Below are 13,264 nucleotides of genomic sequence, written 5' to 3'. Positions count from 1 at the left end.
GAATTTATTTGATCACAGAGCCTTTTTCCTATGTACTATTTATTAACATTCCATGAAACTACTGTTCCATGAAATAAACATGGAGAAATTCTGGCTCCAATGAATATTAAAATGACCTTTATACCAAAACAAGGGCTGAGGGGCATGGTTGTAGGTGTGGGAAGAAGAGTGTTCATACTTTTTTAGACCGAGGTTGAAAATTTGCCTAGAACAATTCACTAAGCCAGCAACCACACAAATCCTTCAGCGTACAAACACTCAAACACATACAATGTTCCTGGGAGTATGTGCAGGGTCTCTGGAGAGGGGAAGGAGAGCACCCCTCACTCACATTGCATCTTGCTGCTGCTGTGCTGGGATCCCACGGTGCAAGAACTAAAGGCTCCTAAAAATACTGTACCATCTGCCCTTGCCCACGACTTCCTGAATTTACTTCCCATTTTCCGGAAGAGAAGAAACTACAAGAAAAACATTTAAAGTGGAGAGGCCCAATTGTGGAACCAGTTGCCAGACCCAAGAGTGGAAGGGGAGGAGGGAAGACGGAGAGAAGGGACTGGGTAGAGACATCAATCAGATTCAGGACCAGGATAATGGGGGGGGGGGGGGGGAGGGGGGCGGGCAGGGACACCTGCAACATCAGTGAAGAGGACTCTGCAGAGCAGGGCAGGGCAGGGATACACTTAAGAGAAATACTATTGACTTCTAAGGTCAGTGCCCAGGATGGAACCTTCCTGAGGAGCAGAAACCATGTTAAGTGCATCTTTATAATCCTTTTGTTGAGGAAAAGGCTGGTGGCTAGGAGGGAGGAGAACTGTGTATTATGTTAGGGAAGGGGGAGCATGATGAAAAATCCCTGATAAGGGAGAGGCTTACAAAATGGCTTGCTGTCTATTTACATTGACTACTGTATGGTGATTTTCCAAATTAACATTGTTGGTTGGTTGGTTGGTTGGTTGGTTCCTAAAGCAAAGTGAGCCTTCCTCCTGTTTTCCTTTCCCCTCCCTGTGAGTCCCTGCCAAGGAAGAATTAGATACAAAGGATGTCCTCCGTGGCCTGCTGTGAAGAGACCTAGAAGCTGGGACCTTCCGTCTGCCGGCTGAGGTCTGTGAGGGGCCGCTGAGCTGCGTGCAGGATGGGAGATCGTAAAAAGGAATATACCAACATTAACAAGGCCTGACTATCAGTGGTGGAGCGGGATTTACTTATTTCCATCCATTTACGTTTTTCTAATTTTTCTAGAATAAACATCTGTTACTTTGATCAGAATCAAAAATTAAGTTTATTTCTCAGTTCATATGCTATATATTTAGTTTCTAGAATAGACACTTCACATTAGTGTGTTTTAGTAGAGAAAAAAAAAAATGTTTTCCAAGCACGTGGGAGTGAATGAAAAACAGTAAATACTCCCCAGAAAGTTGTATTTCAGAATTCTACAAAAAGCGGGGGATAAGTTATCTAGGGGTCGAAGTTGCCGCGAACTTTGGAGAAAAGTGGTAACGTTCTGCATAGGCGGGAGGGTGCGTGGCCGGAGGAGACATACCTGGCAGCGCGCAGGCAGGGCGGGGGCAGGTAGGAAAGTTGGCCGCGGCCTCGGGGCGGGGGCGGGGCCGGCAGGGCGGCGCGGGGGCGGGAGCGGGAGGCGGAGCCGCGGGGAGCGCCCCAGGTGGGCCTGAGCCGCGCACCTGCTGCCGCCGGCCGCCTCCGCCCGCGCCGACCGGACCGAGCGAAGCGGAGGGATCCCGCGGAGGTGCTGCGTCCTGGGGCGGCCGCTGAGGAGGAAGGGCAGTGCCCCGGCCCCAGGACGGTGAGGGGCCAGAGAGGGGCCGGCATGGGCCTCGAGTTCCCCGCGCCTTGGCTGCTGCTCTTCACCTGGCTCCCAACAGGTGAGCCATGGGGGAAAGGGGGCCCACCTGGGCCCTGGGGGACTGGGAGCCGGTGCTGCCCGCTTTGCAGAGCTGGCGGCCGGCCGGGCAGCCGAGGCCTGGGCCGCGCTCAGGCGGCTCTTGGCAGCCCCGGGGCGCCAGGAGGTGCGGGACTGGATCGTTTTACCTGTGGGAACCTGTTGTTTTCCTCTTTGATGAGCCCAGGCCCTTCAGAAACAGGTGCAACTGAGAAGGGAACCTCTAGGCTGCCCCTCCTCCCGGCATTAGGCACTTCTTCACCTCTGAAACGGAATTGGTAGATGTCGTAACACCACTTTTACGTGGTGATACTTGCTTTTAGGTTTTAGATATGGTAACAACCATACTGGTCCAGAAATGCATTTATTTCACTCCTGGGGGATTATAATGTGTCCTCAGGTATGTACCGATGTTCGGTGTGATTGATTCAGAATATGTTTTACCAGGACTACAACATTCAGCTCTTCGCTAATCTTTTCAGGGTCACTTTTCTACTTTTTTTCTATTCACCCGCTTCTCTGACTTCCCCCTTGCTCAGTATCTCCCCTTCAGGGGTCCAACACTCACCTCTACTCATCTTCAACCTCTAGGCCAATCCCATGCCTGCTTTGGAAAGCCTGGCTTTGTGTCTGGCTTTTATCTCTTGGGAATATGACAGAAGTGTGTATCTGCATGAGTGAAACCAAGTAGGAAAGGCTAGCTGAAGATGCGGGCTCTTTCAGCTCTTTTCAGTGGGGATGTAGGTGTGATCTTGCAAACCAGAGCATATCATTTACCGTTGAAATCTGCCCCGTTTTATTTTATCTTTTTTCTCCCTCTCTTTTAAGAATAACTGCCCTCTTACCTCTTTGTCAATGGGTGGTCAGCTCAGTTTGCCCACAGACCAGTTTGAGTCATGTATTTTTTGAGGGAAAAGATGTAATATGAAGGTACAGGCAGAATCCCGTTTTACAAGCTTAATAGGACATGAAAATCACTCAGATGTAACGCATTCAGGCAAGATTCTACAATAAGTTAAGCTTATACCGAGGGAAGGAGGATTGCAAAAGGGTAGAAAAACTAGAAAATTGGTATCCCTAAGGTCCTCTAGCTTACCACATTTTCTGCAGGATATAGGATCTACAAATGATGTGAAACTGACAAAACTAGATGTTGGGCACCCACAATACACAAGAAAATGGACCACACCTCACCTAGATCGACGTACCTGAAATTCCACCAGGGCAGCCATCAGTTTGACTATGAAAACAGATTCATAACAATCTCGCAATTTTGCACAGTTTTCCCTTCTATGCCTGACGTATATAGCTCAAAGTCCACAGCAGGTAAGGATTTATGAAGCTGCTTGAGCTGCCTTTTTAGGAAAATAGAGGTCTGCCCCTTCCTCTATCCCTGGGCACTCCATCCCCAGAGTGCTCCTGAGCTGAAAGGGGCCAGATTTTGTAGCCAGCAGTCATCCAGGTCAATAGGATAAAAAAAGAAACCTTACAGATAAAAATCCCACTAGGGTATAAACCCCACTCCTTAAGGCACCAGCATATTGTTTTACAAACTATTTAGTTTATATGAAGAATATTAAACAATGAACATTTTTCTAATATTGTGATGATGACCAAAGGGTATACTCTTGTAGTAAGCACATTGCTAAATGGACAGGGACTTCAGAAAATGTTGCTCCCGGTGTTTGTGAGCCAGCCTTGCAGTGTGTGTAGCCAGGATGCTGAAGGAAAAAAGACTGTTGTGTTTGCCTGACGTTCTTTAAATAGAAGGCTACCTGCATAACACATTTTAGAACCAGAGAATGCTGAATGTGAAAAGTCCTAAGTGAGCATCTAATCTCGCTTTTATTTCAGAGGTGAGAAATTGAGATTTCAACTGTTTTGATCCCAACACTTTAAGGCGGAAATAGCTCTTTTAGCAGGCATTTTCCCTGAATATGTGCAGGAAAGGTCAATAAAGATACATTTAACTATTTAATGTGCATTTGGATTTTGCATCCATGATGTTGGTTAACTTACTAAACTGCTAAAAGCCTCCAGTAAACTGGGATGATCATAGCACATAGCTCATAAGGCTTTTGTGAGAATTAAATGAAATGTAGGTTTTTAAAGCACTTAATACACAGTGCCTGGAACAGAGTGAGGACTTCGTAAATGTCAGCCATGATGACAGGCAGTCATGATTTAGAACCTCATAAGAGTTTATAAAGCTAACTTTAAAGAAACAACTTAGGTTCCTCTACTCCTCCTCCACCTACAGCTATGAAACTGCAATTAATAGTCAAATGACTATCAGGCTGGATTTCGGAATCTGCCTTTTGCTAGTTGTAACTTTGAAGGAATCTCCCTTCATCTAGAAAACAGGCGAAATTCTTGACAAAACTTTTTCCTCCCCACTCCCTTCCCTTCCACCAAAAGACCAGTTCTTGTTGGGTGGATGAAGATCAAGCACAGTGTCTACAACATGGTCATCACTCAGGAAATACTGGGTCCCTCCCCACTGCCCTCACTTCTTTATTTTTAAACCAAACTTACTAAAATGTCCCTCAGATCAAACTGGTGGAGATCCGCTTCCTCTCTCACTCCCAGTATCATATACCAAAGCAGTGTTTTTCAAACGTTGTTGTTTTTTTTTCACAGCTCCCAGTAAGAAATACCACTTACATTATGACATGTAAACACGTATGTAAGATTTCTAAAATAGAAACAAAAATCCTGTTACTATGTTGGATATAAGAATAAAAAATTGACATCAAATATTATGTTAATAACATTTAAATTCATAGGAAATATTCCCTAAATTAACAGTATTAAATAGAAAAATCCCATCAGATGATTTCCTCAAGGTCCACTGCAACTGGGAATATGAATTTTGGAAACCCCTCTACTAGAGTGTGTTCATTTTGTCCATCACCTTGTTCACTTCTGTTTCTAAAGAGGAGTCAACCCGATCCTCTGATTAGCATCCAAGCTTCTGCCATCGCAGAGTGTGGGCCACTAGTGAAATGATGTCAGATTTTGGGCACTGACAAAGCCTCTGAGGTCAAGGAGTCATGGGAACTTAACCTAGGCCCTTTGCTCTGAGTTATGGTGAGATCAGTTTTCACACCATTTTTTTTCTTTACAAAGAAATAAATTTTTATCACATGAGTAATTCTTGCTTCTTAAAACACAACATTAAGATGAAGCTAAAGTAAGTACCTGCAGCCCTTTGTATTACTGGCTGACAAGCTCTGTTATGTTCACCCAACCTCAAAGTTTATTCCTGGAATGAAAGTTCAGTTCTACCCCCAACTTCTAAAAAAGGTGTGTCATTTGTGCTTTTGTGAAAACATTTTAAGATCTTAGGGTAGTGTTAACTTACAGATCCACACAGCTATCAGCGTGTAATATTATTCTTTGGGAAATCAGACCGCTGAGTCTTAAGGGACAAGATTCTTAGCATCTAGAACTCAGAATTTTTACTCAGCGGTGTGAATGAAGGTTAGGATCCTACCGAAGACTTAATGACATCTTGATCCCTGGTGTAATAGATAGCCAAGTGGAGCTTCTCAGGGTGAGGAGCCTGTGGGTGGTGGATGGGAGGCTGCCTCCTCAGCAGCTCCCTTGCCCCCCCTACCCCCTTGGGCCCCCTGAAATACCTCCCCAGAGTCCCAGGAGTTTGCTGAACATAAGTAGAAGTCACTCCCAGTCCCTGCCTTCCCCTCTCGGCCAGTTTTACAGATGGGGAAACCTGTGTTCAGAGAAGACACCCACCTCAGGTTGACACCATGGAGTTAACTTGAGGACTGAGATCAGAACTCTGGCACCCTCACTCTTAGTCCATGGCCCTTTCATCTGTTTCATGCCATGGTGTAGGCTTATTTTGTTTAATTAAATCCTGGAATGCAGGTATAGAAATAGATTGCCTCCTGTATGTCTAATTAAGTGCTACTTACTGAACATTTTAGAATGAGATGCCAGGTAATTGATGCACCGTCTGTGTGGGGGGTTTTTAGCCTAATACTTTACTTCCTTATTTGACATCCTTGGGGGAGAAATAAAATTGTGTGTTTTAAGAATTGGGAAGGCTCTGATCATGTCATCTTTCTCTAGTCCTTATTTCTGTGTCTTCTGATGTGTAAATCTTAGGGCAAGGTAAGGTCATAGGAAAGCATTTTTGACATTTTTTTTAATTTCCCAAATCCAGTTAATTGCCAAGTTCTGTTGCTTAATCCCAGGATCTACCCTTTTTCTATTCCAAGTGACAAACCTCGAACATTAAACATCTTAAAGTTACTTGCCTCTAAACTTTAGAGTCTAAAGTTACTACCTCTCTGTCTACCCAAATGATAACTTACCTGGGTTAATCTTTCCAACCTTCACTTTAATCTTTCAAGAACCTCCACTAGATCCCCATAGCTTGTAAGAGTGGGTTAAAGTTCTTTATGGGGAATTCAAGGCCTACTCATTCTTGCCTCACTAACTTGGACAGCCCTGTCCCACTGATATGGCATGCCCTTGTACCCCCTCTTCCCTTCTTCTGTGCTTTTTATTTGGCCATACTACAAATGGTTAACTTTAACTAGTTAACTGCCATGATATTTTGAATGTAATTAAAAAAGGTCCGCCGCTTTCATCTATAGACACTTATGGCGTACAAATGGTTAACCATTTATTTTCTGTACTTTTAGAGCACTTAAAATTTGTTCCAAGCACTTTGGACGGTCTTATATGAATTTATTGGTTCTTTTACTCAGCAAATGTTTAATGCATAACATTGCAATGGAATGAGATGCTGGGTCATTAACCAGTAGGCATGCTGGCAAACAAAAGCAGACATGGCCCTGGCCCCGTGGTGCTTAAAGTCTAAAGGAAACATGAGCAAATATAGAAATACAACTATGACAGGATCTATGAGAAAGATCTATAAGGTACCACAACAACATATAATAAATGGATTTTCCTCATTCAGGAGGCCCTCCCTGAAGAAGTGATACTTGAATGGAAAACTGAGGAATCATCATTTCAAACTAAAGGAATAGCATGTGCAAGACTGCTAGATAGGAGCTCCGTGAGTGAGGGGAGAGAAGAATGTTAACATGAGTGGAGGAAGTCACAGGGTGTATGGTGGCAATGGGGCATGGTAGGAAGATTTGTGTTTATCCTAAGAACAGTGGACAGCTTTTGGAGATTTTTTTAAAGAGAAGGAGTTGGGAGACTGACAGCAGTGTGGAATCCACATGGCTGAGAACCAGAGTATGAGCAGATATCAGTAAAGCTGAGGTAAGGACTGGCCAGAAGTGATGGTAGCTCTTACTAGGGTGGGAGTGAGGATGGACAGAGAGATTCCAGAAATACTTTGGAGATATATACACACAATTCGATAATAGATTATATAGGGAGAGTGAGGGAGAAAGATGTCAAGGACGATTCCTAGTTTTCAGTGTTGCCCATCACTAAGATGGGAAACATTGAAGAGGCCCGGATTTGTATGGAAAGATGATGATTTACATTTGGGGCTTGACTTAGACTTTGAAACAACCAAGAAGACCTAGAAGGAGTATTTGGGTCCGTGTGCCTGTCTTGTACCTTTTTGTACAGTAGTAGGATTTGACATTCAAAGCTCTACTGGTATCAGTTCCTGAACAACCCTATAAAACTTAACCATGAAGTATCTTGTTTAGGTGTTTACTTGTTTATTGTTGACTCTCCCATCAGGAGTATAGCTTCTAATAGTGCAGAAGCATTGTCTCCCTTATTTGCAACTGTATCCCCCTCATCTGGAATGATGCCTGGTTCATAGTAGGTCTCCAATAAATTATTTGAATGGGTGATCTCTGAAGGCCAGGGCATATAAAAATTTGTCATCCTGAGACCCAAATTTGCATATGCTCTGAGATTAGCATGTGGGGACATGGATGAGTCACTGCTCTGATTGACATACTTTGGGAAACTCCGAGCATCTGCCTCTTAACCAGGTTTTGTCTTCTGCCCCTAAAGGAATACCAAGTTCAAACCACCTGAGTGGCTATTTTTTCACCTGGTAGTTTATCAAAAATTTTAAAAGATTGATTATGTTCCCCTGTTGGAAAGATTGTGGTGAAACGTGGGACTGTCACACTGTTGATGGGAATATGAACTTCTTCCCTGAAGTTTCTATCCTACATAATAAAAGCCTAATATACAAATTGACCAACCAGTGGAATGACTGGCGGAACAACCGATTGCTATGATGCACACTGACCACCAGGGGGCAGACGATCAATGCAGGAGCTGCCCCCAGCCCACAGGCCCCAGGCCAGCCAAGGTGGGTGCCAGTGGGGACCCCTGATCACCTGCCAGGGCCTCCGGGCCCTACCCGTGCATGAATTTCGTGCACTGGGCCTCTAGTTTAAATATAAAAGCCTTCGTTCCTTTGACCCAGCAATCTCACTTTAAGAAATATATCCTACTGGAAGGCATGCATGTAAAGAGATATTTTATATAAAGACACTCATTTTAACAATTCATGTCAGCATTGTTTGTAATAGTGATAAATCAGAAGCAACCCAAATGCCCATTATTAGGAAAATGGGTAACTAAATATGGTTCATCCACGCAGTGAATTTTCAGGTAGTCACTAAGACAATTAAGTCTACAAAATAATTAAATCTATAGAATGTAATGATATTTATCATTAGTTTGAAGAAAAAACAAAGTTGTAAGTTAATATACATAATATGATTAATTTTTTTAAAGAGTAGCATAGGAAAAGATGTGGAGGGATAGACACCAAATTATCAACAGTGGTACTTCTGGAGAGTGGAATGCATGCTGAGCAAGGAGGAGCTTTTTATGTTATACCCTTCTTAATTGTTTGAAATTTCTTATTATTTTATATTACAAAAAAGTAAAAAGAGGTTTCTATGCAAAATGGTTAAAATAAAATTGTGATGTGCCTTAAATATGGTAATATCCCTTAAAGGTTAAACCTCCACCATTAGAAAAACTTATCCAGAAGGCATCTGATACACTGGAAACAGTCTAGGCCTTGGAATTTTAGAGGTATAAATTTAAATCTAGCTTGCTGCTTTCTAGCTGCATGACCTTAAACCAGTTACTTAATCTCCCTGTGGATTTTCCTCACCTATGAAATTGAGATAGAAATAAAACTTATCTCATGGGGTTTTTGCAAAAGTTAAATGAGATACTGTATCATAAAGCATCCAATACTATGTCTAACAGCATGTAAGTGCTCAGTGTATGTCAGTTTCCTCCCCAGCATAGCCACATGCTTAGTGCCACCCCAAGACTAGCACTGTTGAGTAGCACAGGCCAGACCTTTGTTAAAGATGTAATATGTAGGCATAATTCCTCCCCCACCCCAACTCTCTCCTAACTCTCTGGATCCCTTACTTTTTGTCTGTACTCATTGCCAGTCCCTCTTCCCCTTTATTCCTCTCATATTTGCACTGTTATCTAAGGAAATGTAATAAGTACCGATGGCAAATATATTTGGGGAGATAGCTTTCTCAGAGATAAACTCTGATAGGATTAGACCTGTGTACTTTATGTTAACATGCTTCCTGGAGCAGAGGTGCCTGGGTATCTGAAAAATACTCAGGAATCAAGACCTTCTGTCAGCGTCAGCACTAGGCCACTGCCCTTGCTAGGAAAGACCATGTTCTCCCCCCTCCCCCAACCCCACCCCTGGCTACCATCCCCTTTTAAGCATGACCCTTCATGTGGAAAGGAGGGAAATGCCATCTAGTATTCTGAAAACAGTTCTTAGTTAGAGAGAGAGAAATCTTTGCACCTACATCCCTATGCTGTATGGATATGTTCTAGAAACTGTAAAACATCTTGCCCAATATGATTGTTGACAGGGAAGACAATGAAAAAATAAATGTACAGAGATATGTATATATTTGGGAACACATGGCATTTAGTTGTAAAGATACTCTTCTTTTTCGGTATGTTTTTCTTCCACTTTAATGTCAGATGGTAGTCCCCACTCTGCACAGCAGCATAGTCTTGGAAAGTACCTCATGGCGGGAAACAGAGAATCCCCCTTCCCTTTCCCTCCTTCCCATGAGCTCTGGTATCTCATCTGAAGTTACCTTTCCACTCTTAAATGACAGGTCTCCCTCCCTTCCTCTTTCTCAGAGGACGTAAATTGTGAACTTGTGAACGGGTTTGCCAGAGTACAAAGCAACACAGCTTTAAAAGCTTCTAATGCACTAACTCATTTTGCAAAAGGAAGATAGTAGTGATCCTTTACATTTGTATCATTTTAATTCTTTCAAAATGCTCTTACGTGATGGTCTCAGTTGATCTCAGTATTTTAAGGCAGGCAAGATACATACAAATGATACAAATGACAGCTTGTCTTTATTGAGTGCCTAGGATGTGACAGGCTCTTTCCTAAATGCTGGACATTTATCTCATTTAATCCTCACTACAACCCTATATTAGGCAAGTATTAGTATCATTCCAATTTTGTGGGTAAAGAAACAACTGGAGTTTGGAAATATCTTATCAGGTCTTTTAAATGGTGGGAAGTGAAGGTAGAATCTGAACTCAGAAAGTCAGTCTCTAGAATTAATGTTTTCAAGGGAAAAATAAAAAGAGACAGCTATGAAATTAGGTGGCAATGAATTGGGGATAAAGAGATGCCACAGGATGAAATAAATCCTCTTATATAATAAAAGGCTAATATGCAAATTGACCAAACAGCAGAACGACTGGTCACTATGACGTGCACTGACCACCAGGGGGCAGATGCTCAATGCAGGAGCTGCCCCCTGGTGGTCAGTGCACTCCCACAGGGAGAGCGCCACTCAGCCAGAAGCCAGGCTCACAGCTGGTGACCCTCTCTTCTCCCACCTCCGCGGCAGCACTAAGGATGTCCAACTGCTCCCCATGGAGACTGGCCTCAGCCATCAGTGATACAACCCCCAAGGGCTCCCAGATTGCAAGAGGAACCACTCCCCCCCTCCCCCCCCCACACACACACCACCACCACCAGTGTACGAATTTCGTGCACCAGGCCTCTAGTTTAAGAATAAAAATACAACTTAAGAATTTGAAAACTTGTAGAACTAAGTTTTAAAAAGCAGTGATACAATCTCTAAACAAGTGATACAATCTCTAAAACATTTATCTTTTTTAATTTGTTCATATTTTCAACCCTGATTTTGCTGCTTTTGGTCTCGTCTTGAAAACCTTATCTGCTTAGTAATGTGTGTGCCCAGTGTGGTTAGTTTTATAGAGAAGTTACAAGCTAAAGGGAAACAAAGATGGGAGGTTTTTGCCTTTGACATGGACTTGCTACTTCCTTTGTCTTTTTCCCAATCTGAAAAACCCTCCTGCTTTTAGAGAATTCAGCATCTGACTTCCTTTCACTTGGAAGGTTAAACCTGCCTGCTTGGGAAAGAGTGGGTTAAAATAAATAAATACAGAGATTGGCTTTTGTTGTAAGCAAGCCCTGAATTCAAATCCTGAAGCTGAGAGGGGTTGGGTTATTGTCTGAACTTTTGCCCACGAAGACGAGCCGGGATGATCACACCCTAGGGTGTTTGCGAGGATTAGAGACAATATATGTACATGGCCCAGCATACAGTAGATGTAGAGAAACAACTGAGAAGAAGGAAGAAGGGGTTTGCTTGTTGCTCATTTACCTTGGGACCCTTCCCTGCTTTCCATGTGAGGGTTGTGGGGGCAAGCGGGGGGTGGGGCGGTATTCTGAGAGCTGTGCAGGATGCTATGGGGCTGGCAAACCCTCAGAGGGACTGTGAGTGAGCTCAATGTGGTCAGCATATCTGGGAACCTGGAATATTTTACGGCTCAATATTCACATAAGGGATGAAATTGAAGAGAGGATAAAAGGCAGCACAGCCAGTGCTGACGTTGGTAAAGGTGAGTTCTCTGACCCCAGGTGTGCTTTGCCCATAATAAGGGCATTCATGGAAGGGTACCTGAATGAGGATTTGATAATGAAGGCACTCCCCTTGTCCCTGTTCTCCTGACTCAGAGTGTCAGATTCAGCAATCTGCAAAGCTACTACAGAGCAACTTCTGGCCCCACCAAACTCCCTCCTCTGACTCCCAGCAAGCCGGCCCTCCCTCCCCTGCAAATGACCCGCCTCTATACAAATAATGTGGAGTAGAGTCCTTTCCATAAACTGCTATTTATGTTGAATCACTATTCAGCAAAATAAAGAACATGTAAGTTATTAATTACACTATCAGAATGACAGTTAAGTGTATATTAATTATCGCTCATGTAGCCTGCCCCCATGTTTTAGTTCTTTGCAAGCTAATGAATACCAAACACGTTCTTTTATTTATGGCCAGGCAGAATGGCAAGAGCTGCTCAGGGGAAGAATCTTAAATTATATTCTCTTAGAGAATGCATGACCATAGACAAGTCACGTTTTCCAATTTCAGATTTGCTGTGTCTGGTGTGGGCCCAGCTCATCTCTTCCCAGAGGTCATATTTAGTGTGTGAAAGAAAACATCTGAAAGTGCTATGCAAACCTAGGGTCATGTGTAGACTGCAGATCAGTGTCTTCTCCCTATTCCAATCCATGTGTGCTACTGTACAAAAGGAGCTCGTGTTAATACATTCATTGTTGGAATCTTACTGCAGTTCCTTCTCTTCATTAGGCTATGTTGTTGGGCAAAAGCTCCAAAATCTATTTCAGGTCAGTTCTGGGAAAAACAAAAACAACAAAACAGGATGAAGATGGAGAAACAAAAATAAAACAGCAGATTATGATAGAATTCATGTTAGGCATGAGATGCTGGTCACTGGCTCTTCTGTTGATTGTATTGATTTCCAGGAATCCTACAGCTGGTAGGCAGCAGCTCTTTCCCCCCAAACTACAGAAGTTTGTTTTCAAAATGATGTTCTTTTTCCATTCACAGCTGAATAAGGAAGTTATCTATCTTCCTGAAAACACCACTGTCACCCTATTACTCTTCTTCAGAAAAGCCTTCAGTGATTATCCATTAACTAGACATTGGAGTGTGATATAGACTTCACTCCATCTCCCCACCTCCTGGTCACCATACCAACACCACCTTATTTATCCCCTCTGCCTTCCGTAAAGCCAGAGATGCCAGCTAGTTGGTCCCCTCCAGGTTCCCCAAGTAACTCCTGCCCCTTCCTGCTCATCTTCCATCCTGAAATGGTGAGTTTCTCTGCCCTCTCTTTCTCACGTGTCATCTTTATCCTATCTGAGTCAGAGTCTCTCGTAAATCTTTTCCTTCATGAAGGTTTCTCCACCCAGAGGTCTCCCCTACACTTCTGCAGACCCTCTCTGCAGCTCAGCTGCCAGGGCACATCCTTACTTACAGCCCAACCTGGGAGATGCCTCAGGTCTTATCTGGGGGCCAGAGC

General features: G+C 43.3%; 1 protein-coding gene across 2 annotated transcripts in view; it reads left to right on the top strand.

The window, feature by feature from the left end:
* Window positions 1-1,655: 1,655 nt before the first annotated feature.
* ILDR1 (immunoglobulin like domain containing receptor 1) overlaps window positions 1,656-13,264 on the top strand; it is a 32,432-nt gene continuing 20,823 nt past the window's right edge. For both annotated transcript variants that reach the window (XM_036351980.1, XM_036351979.1), the window contains exon 1: window positions 1,656-1,883. In XM_036351980.1, the coding sequence (XP_036207873.1) occupies window positions 1,829-1,883 (55 nt within the window). In that variant the 5' untranslated portion in view covers window positions 1,656-1,828. The remainder of the gene's footprint in view (window positions 1,884-13,264) is intronic.

Source organism: Myotis myotis, unplaced genomic scaffold, assembly GCF_014108235.1.
Source record: "Myotis myotis isolate mMyoMyo1 unplaced genomic scaffold, mMyoMyo1.p scaffold_m19_p_2, whole genome shotgun sequence".
NCBI lineage: Eukaryota > Metazoa > Chordata > Mammalia > Chiroptera > Vespertilionidae > Myotis > Myotis myotis.
This window is presented reverse-complemented; position numbering and strand designations above follow the sequence as displayed.